Source organism: Physeter macrocephalus, chromosome 9 (genome assembly GCF_002837175.3).
Source record: "Physeter macrocephalus isolate SW-GA chromosome 9, ASM283717v5, whole genome shotgun sequence".
In the NCBI taxonomy this organism is placed as follows: domain Eukaryota; kingdom Metazoa; phylum Chordata; class Mammalia; order Artiodactyla; family Physeteridae; genus Physeter; species Physeter macrocephalus.
Window position 1 is genome coordinate 51,068,220 of NC_041222.1, and position 22,970 is coordinate 51,091,189.

At 36.2% G+C, this 22,970-nt stretch overlaps 1 protein-coding gene across 1 annotated transcript in view; it reads right to left on the reverse strand.

The window, feature by feature from the left end:
• Positions 1-22,970, reverse strand: part of PTPRD (protein tyrosine phosphatase receptor type D) — a 431,923-nt gene that overhangs the window by 68,033 nt on the left and 340,920 nt on the right. Inside the window, exon 26 of the mRNA XM_024126828.3 lies at positions 4,099-4,222. Coding sequence (XP_023982596.1) covers positions 4,099-4,222 — 124 coding nt within the window. The remainder of the gene's footprint in view (positions 1-4,098; positions 4,223-22,970) is intronic.

Below are 22,970 nucleotides of genomic sequence, written 5' to 3' on the forward strand. Positions count from 1 at the left end.
CCAACACATGGTAAATACCAAGACAGTCACATCTATCATAACGTCTTGTCTTTGTTGTCGAATTTAATAGGAGGGTTTTAAATTTTGCTCTATATTTAGGCCTGGCCAACGATTTTAAAAAATTCCATGTCAACATGACTTTTAAAGTGAAATGTTAATTATAATCCTACTAATAGAAATGTAGGACTGGCAGCAGTGAAGAGTAATTCTGTTTTACAAAAAAAACAAAACAAAACGTTTTTTATCTAGGACTGTAATAGTTAGATTGAATTTTTGATAGTTACAAGGCAGTACAATTAATAATCTACCACTAATTGATATTCCTGAGTTTATAAGAAGTTGAAGATATATAAAAAGATATTTGAGCTAAGTAGATCACCTGTGAGGGACAGATGTAACGTTCTGCAATTGTAGGACTCTGATGCATTTGGGTCACTGATGATTCCCCCTTTTGTGTCACTGCCTCAGAAAAGTTAGGCCATAAAGAGGGAAATGAAATATTTAATGTGAAGTTTGTGTTATCCATGATACCAAATGATAAAATGGACTTTTTAGGTAAAAAGGCAAGGCTGGTTGTTCGGATCCACGCTAAGCTACTTAGTTTCAGTCACATCCTGTATCAGTAGGAAAGCAGTGTGAGTGATGTGGGCCTATGGAAGCCTGGATCGAGGAATCAGAAGAGCTCAATTCTAATTTAAGCTATATTAATTGTTCACCTTTTACACTGAGAGAGTCAGGGCTGATTCTCTGTTTGAGCTCCAGTTTTCGCATCTCTAAACATGGATACCTATCTGTATCAAAATATTTATAGTGTTGCTTCATCAGACTGTTGTGAGTTCAGTAAATAAGATAGTTGATATGAAAACTACATAGAGTTAACTCTTAGAGAACTCAAAAGTAAAAGATATTAGCACTGGGGAAATGGATACTCAGAGAAGTCAAGGTTACATAACTACTGAGTGACAGAGCTGTGACCCAAACTTGCTTTTCATCTTTTGGTTTGTCCATTTCTCTTTTCGTACTTTAATAAAAGTATACTTTCTGGACAACTTTGGCATCTATAAGATTAAGCATATTATTTTATATTATTTTATTCACATAGAAATATTAGTTTCCATTTAGTCTTCTTTGACAATATTTATCTTAAATCATTGAAATAAATCCCATCATCCCTTTTTTTCAGGAATTACTATTTTCTCTTAAGAACTGCTTAAACATGTTGGGATCCCAACAGTAACTGCATTGGTCAAAAATTCAATTGTATTTTCATACTGCTTACTCTCTAATTCAACAATTGTGAGCATTTTGTAATTAGGACTCTCTTGAATTTATTCTGCATTTTCCCCAGCATACATAAAATAACTGTAATTCGGAAACACGTCATGAAGTGTCACTATTTTCAAGGGGTTCAGTAAGCACATTGCTGCCCATAGACAATTCCTGATTCTTTTAAGTTTTTCCCTTGTCATCTTTCAGTGGAAGTATGTTAAAAGTTTTGCTCTGTTAAACCCAGATAAAGACAACACGAGTCACTGTGGCAACACCCAGTTTTTTCTTTAATGTCATCAGATCACTCTGCAAAGTAATATGAAGAGAGTGATCAGAACCACTGAGAGAAGAGCAACAACAAAAACGCCCCAAATAAAACACTCAACCACAGTCATGTAAGTTATCACCACGGGCAGAACCCAAAACAAGCATGTTACATTTTATAAATTGTGCATGAAGTCACTTAACATTTTAATATACTTTAAAAATCTGGCTCTGTGTTATCAAAGCTCCCTTTATAGGAGAAGCCTCAGTGCTTCTGTGGTTCCCAGTTGCTGGTATTTTTTCTGTGCTTAAGATATAGGATGATTGCTTTTTCCCCTTAAATATCTGCTGGCTAGGGCTTAGTCAAAGATAAAATGCTGTTCATGGTTGTAATCTAGATTAAAGCTCTCTGTATAGCCCATAAACTTCAATTAAATGCTTCTAACCTTTTGCATAACACTTAAAATTGAAAAACTTTTGGTTTCTAGGTCATCTCTAGATTTAGGGTGTATTTGTGGGCACAGAGCTATAAAAAGGCAGGTTTTAGTCTGATTCAACTGCTTTGGCTCTTATACTATAAAAATAGCATAGGAATGAAATGTACATAGTTTCCACCTATCATAATAAAGGTACAAGGAGGAACATTCTTTGTCCTTGGACATACTTTATTGTTAAGATGGTGGAAAATAACAAGTTAAGGAAAATAATGACAAAGCGGCCTTTGACATACTTTTTACTGTTAAGATGGTGGAAAATAACAGGTTAAGGAAAATAATGACAAAATAGGCAAAAGTACAGGGAAGTGGTAGTAATGAATGACCTAATTCTGAGTGGAAACAATGCTACAATATAGCAAAGGCAGAATGACAAGTTCTCTAGCCAAGATCATGCCAACTGGGTTCTCAATTTACGTTCATTTATTTTATTTTTATAATTTACCTTGCTTCACTAATGACAAAAAAGATTTCTCTCCTCTATGGGTGACTTGGTTTAGTTTCTTATTTACTATGGATATGATTTAAGAGACTTGAGACAAAAAATTGCTACTATAGTTTTTTACACTTTAAGATGGGAAATAGGTAAAATGTAAACCCTATATGCTAATCATCCACATATACCATTTACAGTTTTTAAACAGGACCTCAAAAGAAGCAACTACCTATTTGACACTATCCTGCTTGAACTAGCATTGGTGAAACTTTGATAAAACTGATCAATTTTTTCAATATGGAAAAAAGTTAACTCCTGAACACCTAGCATCTTTAATTGGCTCAAAAAGGGATTAAGACATTTTCCAACGTCAAAAGTAAAATCGATTGTGAGAATTTTACAAAATATATCTATGCCACATAACACCATTTTGAGAAAAGGGGACTGAGGTATGGCCTGATCAAATGCCAAAAGGTCGTTCTTATTCCTCCAAAATTGGAATTCAATGTGTTGTTGCCTTTGGTTCTGACTGGGAAAGCTTTTAAGCAGAGTCTCCCTTTCAAATTAACTTTGCATACTAGGGAGGCAGGTAGAACTTGGTCAGAGTTATGAGATAAAGTGGTGGTCATCATAGATTTCGGAAGCAGAAAAAAGGGAAGGATACTTGAACAACTATAGATGAAAATGTTTCAACTGTAAGGTACTAAAAAGGTCTGGGTCTGAAGCTGGTATTATTTAATGTTTTATAAAACATCTGGAAGAGGGTAAGCAATGAACTTTCAAGTATGAAAAAGCCACAAAGCTCTTCTGAATGCCAGTGAGGATGAATGTGGTATGTGGCAGTTGGTAGTCCAGGTTAGGATTTAAGTGACATTGTAAACTACTTTCTAAGGAAAGCAATCCAATGCACTACCATGGCCATAAAAGACTAACAAAATGCTGAGTGCTGAACATGAGCTCCTAAGTGTCTTTAATATGCCATGTGAGAAGGATTTATTATTGGAAAGGGGTGAATGGATAATACTCTCATGAATCCTTCAGAGAAGTTAGGTATATTTAAGGAATAATCCTCATCTTCTGGGAGCAATCATTCCTTCTGGAATAAACTCCTTACTACTACAATTGTGAGATTACCAAGCAGTCCACAAATTAGATGAGCTAGACATTTCTAATGTGCTTAATTTTTATTAATCATCACATCACCACTCCTAACTTTTTGACTGTTCCTAGTGGTTATCCAGAGTTATTGACAAACAAACCCCTCACCATTTTTAAGTAACAGTCTATGGGCATCTCTGACAATCACCTGTTTATTCATAACCATCAGCAGCCATCAGTAAAATGGGCAACCTCAATTTGCTTCCCCTATATAAACATGAACTGCATTATGAAATCTTTCATCCAGGGTAGAAGCAAGAAGGTAATGAGGAATGCCCTTGTGTTACATGGTGTCAAGGATATTGTGTGCTCAAGGATTGGTATATTTGTATGAAAAAGAAAAAGTGGGAACAAGCAGCGCCTAAATCTTAAGTAACTGTTTTCATAGATGGCTGAACACCTAGTTAAAACTATATTTTCATGCACATATTTAAACCCATGAAAATAAAGTTATAAATAACATCTGCATTTCCTTACCTTCTATTGCCGACAGGAGAACTCGGGAATGATCATATGCGATTACATTTGCATATCTGTTCTTTGGTTTGTTTACTTCCAAGTTTGAATGTTCCCATGTGAACTGCTGGCCAGGGTCAATTGACTTTAAAAGAAAAACAGCACACATACATAAAATCAATACTGAATAACATCAGATTATAGGCATTTATCACAAGTAACAAACGATTTAAAAAGAAAACTCTGAAGCTACACTTCATCAAGATGACCCTAGCTGTGAAGCTGAACACTAATATAACCAGCATAAGATGAAATGATTAATCATAGGAAAAAACAGTGATAGTCACCAACACTGATTCAAATGGAAAAAAAGAAATCAATATAGGTGTTCTGTTAGTAGTGGAAAGGCAGGTTGGTGTTTTTTTTTTCACTTTTCCATTTCCTTCTCTGCTGCTGTAGTTTACAAGTTATCTTGGTTCAATATTCCTTCCAGTTCTCTAGTTCTGTGAACATTGTTTTATCTTGCTTACCCTTTCCTATGTGGACCTAACCTCGTTCTTTAAGTTGACTGATCATTCACTGGATTCACTAGGCACAGGCTCTTCTTTCTTCACGTGCAGGCTTACATCTTGAGGGCAACTTAAAATTTTGTCTGTTTCTCCAAACCATACTATGACCACTATCACAAGGCGATTTGTACAATTCAAACAGTTAAGAATAACAGTAAAGGAGGGAGGTCAGTTAAATCATCTTCTTAGAATATTAATTTATAATCTAATGCAGATAGGATCTAATCGCTTCTTAAGTTATCATTATGTGTTATCATGTTTACAAAGTTTGCTTTTTATTCTTTATTTTAAACTTATTTTTCTGATTTTTAATGTCTTTCCTTGATGCCTTAGTTCAACCACAGTTGTTCAATAATCTAGATATTTCACAGATATAAAATAATATATAAAGTTCTTTATGGTTAAAGCAGAACCATTATTTTGAGACTGAATTCAGGCTTTGATATAAAACTCTGGGGAACTTTTTAATGTCCTACAATGTTATGGAAATCAAAATACTTCTTCTTTCATCATAGCATACTCACATTTTTTTAAGACATAATTTCATGGTATATGGAAATACGAGTTTAGTAATTATAGAAACATGATTTTCAATGATCAAAATCAAGTTTTCAGACATAATTAATGATAAATTAGGTTTATATACAGATGAAATTCTTTAAAAAGTAAAAACACTTTGTTATGTTCATAAAATTTTTAACAGTTATTTTTGATACTGGATATTTTCCACACTTTTATGTGGATATGTAGAACTTGAAAGTAAAATATATCCAACAGCTGTTACAATATTAAGGATGCACACATTTGTGTTAAAATGGATAGAGTTCAGCACGATAATAAAACTCACAAGTGTAAGGAGTCAAGCCTATTAACAGTCATGAATAAGCCTCCAAACATACAAAAATTCTCAGCAGTATAGATTGCAGCTTCTAATTTACTAAGGATTATAAAACCCTTTATCCTTTCTTAGCCTATGCTAATCTGTATATAAACTAGTCAGTCATTGAACAGTACTCAGCAAAATAATTATCCACGTCTTAGAGCCTAAAGAATAATGTAATTAGGGGACTTTCTAGTTTGCTTTTCCAGGGAAGCTCATCATCTCCTCTGCAGAATGTACTCCTCTCCAAGTATGCCATGAGCTAAAGGGAGTTGAAGCATTCAGATGCCTGGGTGGCAGCCCTCAAGTCAACCTTGAGCCTTCTCCACACAAACCAGCTCCATTCAGTGACCAAGCCTGCCTTAAAAAATTCTCAAATCTGTCCCAAATCTATCATTCCCTAAATCCCAGTCCTTCAGTATCTGATGTCTGATTGGAATCCCTTCTCTAAACTCTCACTCCAATCCATTCTTCATGCCAAAGTAGACATTCTAAAGCACAGCCCTGGATAGGTTAGGACCCTGTTTAAGAACTTCCACTGGCTCTGGGTGACCTTCAGCTTAAACTCTGGAGTCCTTAGCCACCATCCTACCTAGACACCTTTAGTCGTCTTTGCGTCTACAAAGGCCTCAATAAATGGTTTAACAAATGTTTTTTAAATGAATTGAACTGATGAATAACTGTTGCTGAGAAAATTTCATAAAGAGAAATCATGGAGTAATTCCTTCTTTTAACATGGGAGTTAGAGAACAGACTATGGAAACTGCAATGTGCAGTGCATTACTAGTTTAATACTTTAACATTCATTATCATATGGCTTAGGAATTAAGTACGTGATCCTGAAAGTACAACTACCACTGATATTCCACTTTACACTGATGAGCATTACTGAGTACATAAGCTTCCTACACATCATTCTCTAAAATATCCCAAGAAGCTCCTAAGCTCACTGATATACAGTCATTCCTTTGGTGGAAGACCTTACTCCCTCTTATGGCCTTGTTCCTCAGATTACAATCACTCATATATGTGTAAATGGCATGCATTTAATTAGACTAACGAAACTGCATCTACCAACTCAAAGACACTGTGAACTCATGTTCATTTCCACTCTTGCCACACTTTTGCAGCCGTCTGCATGATGTATTTGATACCTACATAGAAGAGTTTAAAAATCAGTAATGGAAACATAAGCTTGTATATCACATATGTTAATATGTTTAGGCTTAAAGTGTGACCCAAGAGATAAAGACCTGTAGGTAACCGGATAATGATAATAATAGCTGCCAGGTCATTATGCTTTATATGCAGTGTCCTGTTTAAATTTCACAAATGTTATGAGGTGGGTATTGTTGTTTTCTCCATTTTGTAGACAAGGAAACTGAAGTAAAGAAAGACTAATTCAATAAATTTTACTGAGGGACTTCTCTGTGGCAGGCATTTTGGTGGTTAAGTAATCTGCTCATACAGCTAGATTCATACATTTACCCTCAAACCCAGGTTTGGGTGATTTCAAAGCTCACTGATGATTAACAGCTGGTAATTACTAAGCCACAGTGCTACTTCACTATCCAGAAAGCCACTGCAAAGTGAAGAAGCCCAACATATGAAACAAACTTCAACATAACTATCCTTTATCTCATCAGTCCAAATGATATTTCTTTCCAGCTGATCATCCTGTGTGTCTGACCAGGCCACCCAAGATGGCTGTTCTCTTGCTCTCTGTACATCCCCTGCTCGACCACTGTGCTTCACCTACACCCTACTCACAGGATTGACCTTCCTACATACTTGCCCCAGGCCCCAGCTGGTGATGGTTCTACTCTTTAGATGAGAACATCTCCACCTGATAGCTTATCAAAGGGGCGGTGAGGGGCATGCCCCTCTGCTAGTTTCCCTGGTAACCAACAAAGACAACCTGAAGTCAATTCCCTACGTAACTGGTAACCTCCACTCCCCCCCTCACGAGGGCTGCCGCCCTGTTCTGCCCGCTGCTGTCTGATCTTGGTGGGATGTCGCTCCAGGGCCTCGCTTCAGACCTGTAAGCTCCCCCATTCATAAAACCACTGACGTCTCTGTCGCCGACTCCGGGCTCTTTCTTCAGTCTTGAAGCTGGGCAAGCAGAGGCCTGGCAGGCCCACGGGGGTGCAGCCCAGCGACTGGCGGAGTGGCCAGGAGACTGAGGAAACTCCCGTGAGCGCCGAGACGTCGGGAAGGAAGGACGGGGAATGGCAAGTTGTAGGGGCCGTCCACTATCAAGTGGGGCCTGAAAGTTACGGGTGTGATCCCGGGGTGGCCGGCCCACTAACGTGGGACCCAAAAGTTGTGGGGATAATCCTGAAAGTTGCGGCAGAAATCCCCGGGGGACCGTCCACTAGTATGTGGGGGCCCGGCAGTGGCTGCCTTGATGAATGGGGCCCACCGAGAGAGTTCACAGAACTCTCACAGACACCCCAAGGCTCTTGTGGAGATATTGGCCACCTTTACAGTGGGAAAACAGTGGCCGCAGCTCGGGGCTGGCTGTTGCTTTTTGTATTAAGAAAGGCAAAGAGGCTGAGCCGACAGCTGAGGCGGAGGTTAACTTGAATGTTGATTCATGTTCCTCTGAAAGTGAGCCATGTGAATGTGAGTGAATGATATGTATTACTGTCTATCACTGGTATTTGTTTAAAGTGAATTGACTATTTAGAAACTGAAAAAAAATCCCGGAAAATGTCCAAGATGGGACTCTTTTGACATTCTAAAACTGTGTTTTTGCATATGCCCTAAGAGGAAGTTAGCTTTCTAGAGGGAATTGGTATTTCTCTTCTTGTGCCTTTGAGATGTAAATGATCTACCTGGGCTCTCGGGAACTTTAATCATCTGGTCTCTGAGAGTGAAGAAAAAAAACAAAGAGGCCTTTTTAAACTCTAGCAGGAAAACTGTGAAATCTCTTTGTTGGTATAGATACATATCTATGTGTACCTTAGAAATATGTCTCTGCCTCTAAATGGCATGGCCAAGATTGGTTTGTGGATGAGCTGTTTAACTGGATTAAGAGAAACTAAGTGCTTATATAAATTCATTGATATCTCTGTGGCTGACTCTGGGCTCCTTCTTCGGTCTTGGAGCTGGGCAAGTACAGGCCTTGTAGGCCTAAGGGGTGCAGCACAACACTGCCATTCTGGGGCAATTACATAAGAAATCAAGATTTTAAAATGAAGTTGGCTTCACATGGATGATAAAGCAGATGGGATGCAGCTTGCATTTATACTCGTTTTACACGGATCAAACAAACATTGATTAAATAATGCTGACTTGTATTTGTGCAACACATATGCATCCATCTGTATCTATCTGTCTGACTGAATGTTTAACAATACACAGCATAGGTCATTATTCTGGAGCTTGTCAGAATGCTGAGAGCAGTAAACTTAGTAAAGAAGAATAACTACTGAAAGTAGATGAGGTATAAGAAGATCTTTTAGATTAAAACAAACTGGTTGAGGAAAATCAAATTTCAATTATCCATGTTAATGAGGCAAAGGTATCATGGATGAATAAGACCCTAATATTCAAAACCCAATGTTTAGGCTTTTCTTAGTGCTAATGAAGACACTGTTGCTTTGCTTCTTTGTTTTCTGGCTTCTCTTGTTGAGAGCTCTCAAGGAAGAATGGAATGGCCAAAATGGAAAAAGAGCAACACAGGTTTTGAGTGATACAGGAGTTGATTCTTTTTTTTTTTTTTTTTTTTTTTTTTTTTTTTTTGCGGTACGCGGGCCTCTCACTGTTGTGATCTCTGCCGTTGCGGAGCACAGGCTCCGGATGCGCAGGCTCAGCGGCCACGGCTCACGGGCCCAGCCGCTCCGCGGCATGTGGGATCTTCCCAGACTGGGGCACGAACCCGTGTCCCCTGCATCGGCAGGCGGATTCTCAACCACTGCGCCACCAGGGAAGCCCCCAGAAGTTGATTTTCAATTCAACCTTATAATTTTGGCCAGCCCATCATAACCATGCATCTTCCTACTGTAAGATTAAGCTGAGTCCACCCCAATATTATTCAAAGCAATTTGAAATAAGCACCCTTGTTCCTAGTGGATTCAATCATTTCTTGCTGTTAGTATTTGGTTTTCCTGAGCTTGACTCTCAGATTATCTCCACTCATCCTTCTGTGTCTGTTTATCCAAACAGCATTCAGTTGGGATCTACCTCCTTCTTTATCCAAACAACACTCAGTTGGGATCTACCTCCTTCTTGTCACTCAATCCAAAATTCAACCCTCTTGAGCCTCCCCTGAGGGAGGTCCTCTTCAGCCTCCCCTGAGAATTTTGCAAGTTGGAAATGAAGTAAAGTAGGCTTATTCAACCAAAAGTTGATTAATAGACTTTTTAAGAATTTACATGAAATGTGGATGTTACATTGTCACAGAATTTATAAACAAGAATGCTATTTCATAATATTAACTTTTGTTTCTCCAATCAACAATGCCCTTGAAGATGTGCCAGATGAACCCTATGTAGCATCTAAAACTTTACCAAGATGCCATACTATTATGCACAGCCTCCCTACCTGCACACTTGACACATGACACACTCCCCTTCCTCCTCCCAATAGCTTTTGACCGAATCACTCTAATGCTAACACATCTTCAACTCCCTGGCTTAGCCTTACTGAGAAAAAGTGACAAAATAAAAGGAAAATCCCCCTGCAACTTAAAGAAGAAAGGGAAGGCCCTAGCTAAATACTTGCTAATATCAAGTATTTTGCATTTATGTAGTCGTTAACTTGATGGTCTGAAAGTTCTAATTTTTTCTTTAATCAACTGTAACCTTGCCTTAAAATAGGTAAGAAGAAAAAAATAGGTAAGTGGAAATAAAAGCTACGTTTTAACTTATGGATTTACAATTTTGCCCTGTATTCTTGATAAAAAACTAGAATTAAAATATAAGTATTTTATATGATAACACTTATGTAACATTTACTTCTCATTTACATTTCTTTGTGCTTCACATATCTTAAGCCATTTTATCTTCACACAGACCCTGAAATTAGTTACCATTATTATCATAATTCTGTAGATGAGGAAACTGAGGTGCAGAGAAGTTAAATTACCTTCTCAGAGTCAGACAGCTACTAGGTAGAGAAGCTATATTTGGGGCAGAGGTATCCTGTACCCTGCACCTCCCCTGCCCCCATTTGTGTGACTAGCCACTGTGCTCTGCTTCCTGTCTGGCCAAGTTGGAGAAAATCCCTTGACTGTTTCACACATGCCTTTCAATTGTTCTCCTGAAACACAGTGGGAAAGCTAGGAACAAAATCTCTATAGTGCTTCTGATCTATATTTACAATTCTAAATTCAAAACAAAAATGTGCTCATGAATTTACACATCAGATTACAGTCATTGAGTAAAATTACATCTTGATATGAGAGTGACCTTTTTTGACAAAGCTGAAGTCATCATCTTACAGCAAAGCCCTTTAAATATGGTTTAAAATTTCAACTTCTCTACCCAGAAGAAAAATATTATTCCCATGTGCAAAACACCATACAAGTTGCTCTGTCTTCCTCTTCTCACTCCACCAGTAGAAAAACCTCAAAAAATTCCCTTTAGAAACTCATCAAAGAGAAACCATAAAAAAGATATATTCTGTTTTTGTGTGTTTTAAAACAACTAACAAGATTTAATTATATAGAAGTAACAGAGCAGCTACTTGACTAACCAAACTATGGGTCAGACTAAGCATCCTTTATACAGAGAATTGAACCTTCATTGACCTTAACCTCCAGAAAAATACTATCTTTCTACATAGTTCCCCATCAGTAGGCCCATTTGGTCTTCAGTGCGGTTTGCCCCTAGATATTCTCAAGTCCTTTCTGAGGTTTAGAAGAGCAATCTGCCATTGACTGTATATTTCTGCAATGAAGGCTTTTTAATTTTATTCTGTAATATTCTTTTTTGGCATGTTTTTCTTTTTGAACTTGAAGTAAAGTTGATTTACAATGTTTCAGGTATACATCAAAGTGATTCAGTTATATATATGTATATTCTTTTCCAGATTCAGTTTGTTTTCTATGTCTGTGAGTCTGTTTCTTTTGTAAAGAAGTTCATCAGTATCATATTTTAGATTCCACATATAAGTGATATCATATGATATTTGTCTCTGTCTGACCTACTTCATTTAGTATGATAACTGCTAGGTCCATCCATGTTGCTGCAAATGGCATTATTTCATTCTTCTTTTTTTTAATGGCTGAGTAGTATTCCATTGTATATATGTACCACATCTTCTTTTCTTTTTTTAAAAAAATATTTATTTATTTATCTATCTGGTCACACCGGGTCTTAGTTGTGGCACACACGTGGGATCTAGTTCCCTGGCCAGGGAATCGAACCCAGGCCCCCTGCATTGGGAGCACGGAGTCTTAACCACTGTGCCACCAGGGAAGTCCTCACATCTTCTTTATCCATTCATCTGTTGATGAACATTTAGGTTGCTTCCATGTCTTGTAAATAGTGCCACTATGAACACTGGGGTGCATGTATCTTTTCAAATTAGAGTTTTCTCCAGATATATGCCCAGGAGTGGGATTGCTGGATCATATGGCAATTCTAGTTTTAGTTTTTTTAGAAACCTCTCTACTGTTTTCCATAGTGGCTGTACCAATTTACATTCTCATCAACAGTGTAGGAGGGTTCCCTTTTCTCCACACCCTCTCCAGCATCTATTATTTGTAAACTTTTTAATGATGGCCATTCTGACGGGTGTGAGGTGATACCTCATTGTAGTTTTGATTTGTATTTCTCTAATAACTAGTGATGTTGAGCATCTTTTCACATTGGCCATCTGTATCTCCTTTGGAGAAATGTCTATTTAGGTCTTCTGCCCATTTTTCAATTTGGTTGTTTGTTTTTTTGTTATGGAGTTGTATGACCTGTTTGTATATTTTGGAAATTAAGTCCTTGTTGTTTGCATTATTTCCAGATACTTTCTCCCAGTCCATAGGTTGTCTTTCCATTTTGTTTATGGTTTCTTTTGCTGGGCAGAAGCTTATAAGTTTGATTAGTTTGTTTATTTTTACTTTTATTTCTATTACTTTGGGAGACTGACCTAAGAAAACATTGCTAAGATTTATGTCAGAATGTTTTGGTTCTGTTCTCTTCTAGGAGTTTTATGGTGTCATGTCTTATATTTAAGTTTTTAAGCAATTTTGAGTTTATTTTTGTGTATGATGTGAGGGTGTGTTCTAACTTCATTGATTTACATGCAGCTGCCTAGCTTTCCCAACACCACTTGCTAAAGAGACTCTAAAGAGACTCACTTTTCCCCATTGTTTGTTCTTGCCTTCTTTGCTGAAATTTAATTGACCATAGGTGTGTGGGTTTATTTCTGGGCTCGCTATTCTGTTTCATTGATCCACCTGTGTGTTTTTGTGCCAATACCACTATGTTTTGATTAGTGTAGCTTTGTAGTATTGTCTGAAATCTGAGAGGATTATTCCTCCAGCTTTGTTCTTTTCCCTCAAAATTGCTTTGGCAATTTAGGGTCTTTTATGGTTCCATATAAATTTTAGAATTATTTGTTCGAGTTCTGTGAAAAATGTCATGGGTAATTTGACAGGGATCACATTAAATCTGTAGATTGTTTTGGGTAGTATGGTCATTATAACAATATTAATTCTTCCAAGAGCCGTGGGATATCTTTCCATTTCTTTGAATGAATGAATCATCTTTAATTTATCAGTGTTTTATAGTTCTCATTCTTTAACCTCCTTGGTCAGGTTTATTCCTAAGTATTTTATTAATTAATTAATTATTATTATTATTATTATTATTTTGCGGTACGCGGGCCTCTCACTGTTGTGGCCTCTCCCATTGCGGAGCACAGGCTCCAGACGCGCAGGCTCAGTGGCCACGGCTCATGGGCCTAGCCGCTCCGTGGCATGTGGGATCTTTCTGGACCGGGGCACGAACCCGTGTCCCCTGCGTTGGCAGGCGGACGCTCAACCACTGTGCCACCAGGGAAGCCCAGTATTTTATTTTTTGATGTGATTTTAAAAGGGATTGTTTTTTACTTTCCCTTTCTGATATTTCATCATTAGTGTAAAGAAATGCAACTGATTTCTGTGTTAATCTTGCATCCTACTACCTTGATGAATCCATTTCAATTCTAGTAGTTTTTGTGTGAAGTCTTCAGGGTTTTCTACATATAGTATCCTGTCATCTGCATATAATGACAATTTTACCTCCTCCCTTCCCATTTGGATATATATATATATTTTTTTGTCTGATTGCTGTGGCTAGAACTCCCAATACTATGTTGAATAGAAATGGTGATAGTGGGCATCCTTGTCTTGTTCTGGATTTTAGCAGGAAAGCTTTCAGCTTTTCACTGTTGAGTATTATGTTGGCTGTGGGTTTGTCATAAATAGCTTTATTATGTTGAAATATGTTCCCTCTATACCCACTTTGGTGAGAATTTAATGTTGAATGGATGTTGAATTTTATCAAATGCTTTTTCTGCATCTATTGAGATGATAATGTGGTTTGTCTTTTCTTTAATTGATATGGTGTACCCCATCGATGGATTTGCGTATGTTGAATCATCCTTGTGACCCTGGGATGAATCCAGCTTGACCATGGTGTATGATCTTTTTTTTGTGTTGTTCCATCCAGTTTGCAGATATTTTGTTGAGAATTTTTGGATCTATATTCTTCAAACGTATTGGCCTGTAACTTTATCTTTTGGTAGTGCCTTTGTCTGGTTTTGGTATCGGGGTGACCTTTAGAATGACTTTGTGAGTGTTCCCTCCTCGCCAGTCTTTTGGAAGACTTTGAGAAGGATCAAAGGTTCTTCTTTGTTTGTTGAGTAGAATTCCACATCTGGTTCTGGACTTTTGTTTGCAGAGAGTTTTTTAAATTACAGATTCTATTTCACTTCTAGTGATTGGTCTGTTCAAATTATCTATTTCTTCTTGATTCAGTTTTGGTGGCTGCATGTTTCTAGAAACTTGTCCATTTCTTCTAGGTTGTCCAATTGGTTGGTATATAATTGCTCATAGTGTTTGCTTATTTTTTTGTGTGTTTCTGTGTTATTCCTTGTTATTTCTCCTCTTTCATTTCTTATTTTTGTTTATTTGGTTCCTCCCTCTTTTTTTCTTGGTGAGCTTGGCCAGAGGTTTGTCGATTTTCTTCACACTTTCAAATAATTAGCTTTTTATTGTATTGTTTTTTTTCCTATCTTTTTAATCTCTTATTTATTTTCTCTCTGATCTGTATTATTTCCTTCCTTCTGCTGACTTTAGGTTGTTTGCTCTTCTTTTTCTAATTTTTTTTGTGGTACGTTAGGTTGTTTGAGATTTTTCTTGTTTTTTGGGGGGAAGACCTGTATCAGTATGAACGTCCTTCTAAGGACTGCTTTTGCTGCATCCCATAGATTTTGTACGGTTATGTTTTCATTGTCATTTGTCTTAAAGCATTTTTTAATTTCCTCTTTTTCATCATTGACCCATTGTTTTTTTTAATTAGCATATTGTTCAGTCTCCACGTAATCATTTTTTTCTCACTTCTTTTTCTGTGGTAGATTTCTAGTGTCATGCCATTGTGGTCAGAAAAGATGTTTGAAATAATTTCTATCATCTTAAATTTGTTGAGGCTTATTTTTTGCCCTAGTATGTGGTCTATCTTAGAGAATGTTCCATGTGCACTTGAAAAAAATGTGTATTCTGTGTTTTTTGTATGCAATGTCCTGAAAATATCAATTACGTCTAACTGTTCTATTATGTCACTTAGGGTCTCTGTTGCCTTACTGATTTTCTGTCTGGATGATATATCCATTGATGTAATGGGGTGTTAAAGTCCCCTAGTATTATTGTATTCCTGTCAGTTTCTCCCTCTATTTATATTAGTATTTGTTTTATTTATTTAGGTGCTCCTGTATTGGGTGCTTATATGTTAATGAATGTAATATCCTCTTCTTGTATTGATCCTGTTATCAATATATAGTGCCCTTCTTTATCTTTCTTTACGGGCCTCGTTTTAAAGTCTGTTTTGTCTGATAGGAGTATTGCTACCCCCATTTTCTTGTCATTTCCAATTGCGTAAAGTACCTTTTTCCATCCCCTCACTTTCGATCTATCTGTGTCCTTTGCCCTAAAGTGGGTATCTTGTAGGCAGTATATTGTAGGCTCTTGTTTTATTACCCAGTATGCCACTCTGTCTTTTGATTGGAGCATTTAGCCCACTGACATTTAAGGTAATTATTGATAGATATGTATTTACTGCCATTTAAAACCTTGTTTTCCAGTTGGTTTATATTTCTTCCTTGTTCCTTTTACTTTTTGTCTTTCCTTTTGTGGTTAGATGGTTTTCTTTTTGTTATGCTTGTGTTCTCTTTTTGGTTTTTGTGAATTTATTGTCTGTTTATAATTTGTGGTTGCTGTGGTTTTTCAAGTATGTTTATTATATCTGCTTGCTTTAGACTGGTAGTCATATAGGCTCAAACACATTCTAAAAAAAAAAGAGATCAACATTTTCTTACTCCCTTCCCCCATGTTTTATGATTTTGATGTCCTCTTTTACATCGTCATATTTACCCCTTTTGCTGTTCATTGTAGTTGTTATTGCGTTCACAACATTTTTTTTTTTTTAATTCTGTGTACTGGCTCTTTAAAATGATTTACTTTCCGATTCTTTTTTTCTCTTTCCTGTAGATTCTTGCTTTTCTATTTAGAGAAGACCTTTCAATATTTCTTTTAGGATAGGTTTAGTACTGCTGTATTCTTTTAGTTTTTGATTGTCTGAGAAATTCTTTATCTCTCCTTCTATTCTAAGTGGTAATTTTGCTGGGTAGAGTATTCTGGGTGGCAGGTTTTTCCCTTTCAGGACTTTGAATATATTTTGCCATTCCCTTCTGGCCTGCAGTGTTTCTGTAGAGAAATCAGCCAATAACCTAATGGGGGTTCCCTTGTAACTAATTCTGTTTTTCTCTTGCTGCCTTTAGAATCTTTTATTTAACTTTGGCCATTTTACCTTTAATATATCTTGGTGTAGGTCTGTTTGGCTTCATCTTGTTTGGGACCCTCTGTGCTTCCTGTGCCTGGATATCTGTTTCCTTATTTAGGTTTGGGAAGTTTTCAGTCATAATTTCTTCAAATACATTTTTGATCTCCATTTCTCTTCTATTTCTGGGATCCCTCTTATGCATAGATTGACATGCTTAACATTATTCCATAGGTCTAATATATTGCTCCTTTTTTTCATTTTTCTGTCTGTTCTTTTTGTGTGATTTCCATTATTCTATCTTCCAGATCACTTATTCATTCTGAATTATTTAGTTTACTATTTATTGCCTTTAGCTTGGCCTTTGACTTGGTGAGTTTTATAGTTGGCGCCTCTTTATAATTTCTAGTTGCCATTCTGATCCATCCCCCCCCTTTTCCTTGTGTTCTACCTGGTTATGTGGTGATCTTTCTTGCACCTTTCGTTGTATGAGATCTGCTAGTGTTCTGTAGATATTCTGTGAGAACTGTAGATGTATTTTTGATGTATTTGTGGTAGGAGATGAGCTCCATATCTTTTATTCTGCCTTCTTGATCTCCCCCGATTTCAATTTTCTTAAAATTACCAAGGCTTGTTTTTGTGGCCTACCGTGTGGTCTGTCCTGGAGAATGGTCCATGTGCATTTGAAAAGGATGTGTATTCTGCTGCTATAGCGTGGAATACTCTATAAATATCAATTAAATCCATTTGGTCTAATGTGTTATTTAATGCCTGTGTTTCCTTATTGATTTTCTGCCTGAAAGATCTGTCCATTGATGTGAGTGGGGTGTCAAAGTCCCCTACTATTATTATGTTACTGCTGATTTCTACTTTTATGGCTTTTAATATTTACCATATATATTGAGGTGCTCCTATGTTGGGTGCATATATATTTACAATTGTTATATCTTCTTGGATTGAGCCCTTGATCATTATGTAGTGTCCTTTGTCTCCTGTAACAGTTTTTATTTTAAGTCTATTTTGTCATATATAAGCTTTGCTAATCCAGCTTTCTTTTGATTTCTATTTGCATGGAATATCTTTTTCTGTCCCCTCACTTTCAGTCTATATGTCTCTCTAGATCTGACATGAGTCTCTTGGAAGCAGAATATATATGGGTCTTGTTTTTGTATCCATTCAGCCAGTCTGTGTGTTTTGGTTGGAGCATTTAGTCCATTTACATTTAAGGTAATTATCTGATATGTATGTTCTTACTGTCATTTGGTTGTTTTGGATTTTTTTCTTTTCTTTTGTTCTCTTGTGATTTGATGACTATCTTTAGTGTTATGTTTGGATTCCTTTTTCTTTTCTGTGTGTATATGTGTTATAGATATTTGGTTTGCTGTTACCATACATACACACACACACACACACACACGTGATTATTTTATATTGCTGATCTCTTAATTTCAAATGCATTTTAAATAGCCTGCTTTCGTACTCTCTTCCCCTCATGATTACTGTTTTTGATATCATATTTTACATCTAATTGTTTTGTGTGTGGATTATTTCCTACCTTTGCAGTGGTTTTGCCTTTATTGGTGAGTTTTTTTCTTCCACAGTTTTCTTATTGCTAGTTGTGGCCTTTCCTTTTTTGCCTAGAGAAGTTCCTTTAACATTTCTTGTAAAGTTGGTTTGGTGCTGAATTCTTTTAGCTTTTGCTTGTCTGTAAAGCTTTTGATTTCTCCATCAAACCTGAATGAGAGCCTTGCTAGGTAGAGTATTCTCAGTTGTAGGTTTTCCCCTTTCATCACTTTAAATGTATCATGCCACTTATGAAACCTTTTTAAAATTCTCATTCATTCATATTCTCTCTCCCCATTTGAAAATGGTAAATTAATATGTATCCGTTTGAAAAAGACCAGTGTTTGCATAGTTGGGAAGGGCTGTATTTTGCACAATTAGCAGAGGCCTGCAAAAGACATAATGAGTACTTGCATCAAAGAGAACAGCATGAGTTCAGTTGAATCGAATGATACTTTAAAAACTGAAATGTGAGGAAGGAGTGGAAAGTATGGTGATGAGCTCAGGGTACTTGCTTTCCTTTTGCCCCTGGTTAGCTTTGGCAGGTCGCATACTTGGGTCTGTTTGCTCTGTGTTCCTTTTTTCAATTACGGTCATCCAAGCATCAGGTTTGTGCCTTTATTTTCTCTCTCTTTACCTAATTAGTTAACAAAACTTCCTATGTCTTTCCCTATAAAGTGTCTCTGATCTAGGCCACCATTAGAGTCTGAAGGACTGAAATAGGGACTTTTCAAGGCTCTCAGTGTTAACTAATGAATGGATATGGGAATTCCCCACCTTTAAGAGAAAAAGGATGTATAATTTATAAACATACCACACTCATTGAAGGCATCAAAAAGTGTTTCAATCAGGTATTTTTTGTACATACCTAAAATTTCTTCTCTAAATAAGTGATAAAATTGCATCAACTTTAAATGTTGCCTAAAGATTTGAAATGAAATTCTGATTATAACTTATAATGTAACAAATACTTATAGAAAATGCCCTCAATAATGTCTTTATTTACATTATTAGAATTGATATGTAGAGAAGCAGAAAGGACAAACTATACTCATAGTAAGCCATTCAGCCATATTAGGTGAGAAAATATTTCAGGCTGCCCTTTGATAAACATTTTTATATCTTGGCACTAAGGATGAGTTAGTTTATTTCTTGAGGATACCATTTACACCTACATGTACATTTAACTTACCCTAATTTACTATGGATTCAAAATGACAAAAACAGCAACAACAACACACTACTGGATTCTTTTTCAACTCAGTAGGACAAAGCTATGTGGTCTCTACTATGCAGATAAGCTATTTTACTTGATATATGTGACTCTGGAAGATTATTTTTTGAGTGCCTCTTTCAAATAAGAGTTCAAAAAAGAAGATACAGTTTTAAGATCTAAAGAATTAAAAGCCCAAATTTTAAAAATTATACTCTAATTTGTAATGTGCCCCAACATCTTCCTGGATATAACTCAATGCAGAAAAGAAGAGAGACATTTATTCCTAGTTCCCAAAGGCAATGCTCTAGAGGGATGGTGGTGGCGATACCTTTTAATCCAAATGATTTAGGTTTTAGCTGTATATTGCCTGCTTCAAATTAAAGTGAATAATAAAAAAGGGATGGACAAAATTATAGTTGATCTTATAGACTAGAGCTTCATGGAGAATCATTTTATAAATATAATTCACAGACTAGGATTTCTAATGTTATTTGGAAAAGCAAAAGGAATTAAGAATTTTCTAGACAGTTTGGGGCAATAAAATGTTATTAGAAATTTATTAACTGCTCTGATTAAAGACGTAAAGTTGATTGAATTGGTAGAAAGTAATTAGTGTTTATGAAGAGAACTGTCTATAGGTAACAAACAAAATCATTAAATGCAATTGATGTTCAGCATTTAACTTAAAAATTCACAGTGGTACCCTTTCTTTTCCATGAATAAAAGGGCACTGTTTTTTGGTACTGAATTAACAAGATGAATGTGTTTATTCCTCACCATTCTTTGTAAATGTTGGCACATCTGTTTAGACTCAAAAGTAGTAAGTGAAATAAAATGTTTAAGACAACTGATACAAAATTATCACGAAAAGAAATTATAGATGTTTCCACCCACTGAATTAATTATGAACACGTGTTGGAGTTGGGGGCGGCGCTTATATCCTAGTTTACACCTGCTGTCCCAGTTTAATTATTAATAGGACCATCTTTCACTCTCATAGTGGCCCACTTTGGGGAATAAATTATAAGGTTAGAGCAGGTTCTAACTTCTTCATATCCACAGCTATATCTTGGGGTCTTGGTGAGCTTCATGATATAGTGTCATAACCATCACAGCCAGGGGAATACATATATATGGAAAGAGAGTAAGAGACAGACAGACAGACAGATGGCAGGTTCTACTTACTAAGTTCACATACAAATTCTATCACATGGGGTGAGTGGGGAAAAGTAAAGACAGCAATTTCTTCAGAAGAACACCTATTCCACTTATCTACTCTGCTGATGTAAGAGTGAGATATAAAAACCAGAATGAGAGAAGCTGGCTGGTCTGACCCAATGAATCACCCTTGTTGAGCTTTCCTATGGAACAACACATAAGACAGAAAAAAAAGAAAGAACAGAACATGTGATTCTTAATACACATTTACCCTGGTCTCTACTAATCCAGCAATTTAGCCTACTCAGATTATACATAACATTTCCTTCTGGGGCAGGGTGGTAGATGGGAGGAATGTGATGGTACATAAACTGGTTGGATGTGTATTCACTTGTGAAGGAAAAGAACAAAGTTTAGGAACTGACTTTATATACTCATCATTCCATATAAATCTTTAATCTTTTGTGTCTAACATACTTCATAATATTTTAAAATTATTATTGAAAAAGAGGTATAATTAGCTATAATTTCTTCCTTACTTTTTTTAATGCTCTGTAAATGGAACCATAGGTTTATTCTATTGCTTGAGAATTACACCATCACATATGTCTTCAAATATAATATGCTGTAAAGTATTAGAACATATAATAAAATATTTTTCAAAAAATCTGCATTAACATACTTAAAGAAATTCTCTTTCAATCAGGGATAGAGAAAGTAAGTCATACACACAGAAAATGGAGGATCAGAGAGGATGATGACCATGATTTGGTCCTCTCAGAAAGATGGTAGCATCCAGTCATCACAGCTTTATGACATAGCCATTAAGATCACATAACTAATGAAAGTGAGGTCCCCATAAATCAGTTACCACTCAAAAGTTTATAAAACTAAGGATCAGGTTCTGAAGTAGAGCGACCTTATCAAAAGGTACTTGCATGGTACCTTTTGGTACCTGGAGGCTTAGTTTGGGATCACTTTGTCTTCCCCAACTGACTCCCATTCATCTCACTGTGCTCATTCTTCAAACTAAGCTGGTCACTGATTCATCATCTCCTAGGGTTAGACTTCAGACATACCGTCAGGCACTAAACTTTGCCTAAATGCCTTGAAAGTGAAAAATGTGTTTGTCTACTAGACAGATGCATAGGACAGTCATTGTAGAATCATTTACAACAATGAAAAAAATAGAAAATTTAATATAATAGACTGTTTAATTACAGTATTTAAAAAGGTATGAAACTATTGAAATTGTTCTGTATCTACTGACATAAATATGTCCACTTTTACTGTTAAGTTAAAAAAAACTATAAAACAGTACTATTATTAAAATATATACATTTATATACACATACTGCAGATATAGATATAGATACATAAATCAATATAAAAACCTAGAATGTTATACATCTTATCTCTGGGATGTGGGGATTGATCATGTTAAATTAATTAAACAGGGAGGCCATTAGATTGAGGTGGTTCTAATGCAATGGGAGTCTACATTGGCAAACCAAAATCTAAGCCTCTAAATGCTTCAAGGTTACAAAAGCAAAATGCTAAGGACAACCAATCACACACAGCCAACTACGCTTTAAACTATAGCCAATCAGTAATTTCCTTACTTTGATTCCACACTTTCCCTATATGTCTCTTCCCAGCTGCTGTCTGCAGAGTGTTCCTAACCACTTTGGGTTTGGTGCTGCCTTATTTGAATAAACTTTTGCTCAAGCAAACTCTTCATAATTTTAAATATATCTCAGTTTATCATTTAACAATAATGATTTAATATTTTATGTTATCTTGTTCTTTAATTGTTCATTTTGTAAACATTGTACTGTGTCCAAAATGGGAGGAAAAGGGGGTTGAAGGACACTCTTCACAACTGCACATTTGACTTCCTCTTACGGTTAGAGGCAAAGCAGGCAGATTATAGGACTCAACACTCTGGAGGGTATTTTGAGAAATCCATGTCAAGTTTTTCAACTGGCTTCTATGGCCATCTATGGAGATAAAGCTCAGTGTAGATTTATGAACAAGAAAAAACATTGAAAGGGCCAACACAAGACTCAATTATCTCCCTCTAACCTCATCAAAGAGTGGTACTGAGAAGTAATCAGGTTAAAGTACTTCTGATTTTGATGATGATGATGATGATGGTAGCATCATCATTATGCACTGAATCTCACATAATTCTTAAAACAAATTTATTTAGATGCTGTTATGTCTGTATTATGAATAAAGAAATGGAGGCTTAAAGGAGTTAAGACACTTTCCATTCCCCTGGTAGTCCATAAAGAACTGGAGCTGGGATGTGAATCAGTTTCCTGACTTTGAAGTATGCGCTCTTAACTACTATACTCTAATGCATATATATAAATTATGACTTTAAATTTACTATCATGAAGTTGAGTTGCTTATTTGAAAACTGTGGATATTAGAGAAAATAGATTAAACACCAGCTATATCTTTCACTTTGGTTTAAAGACACATAATTCCCACAGTACTTTTCACTTCCAAATTTTTCTGAA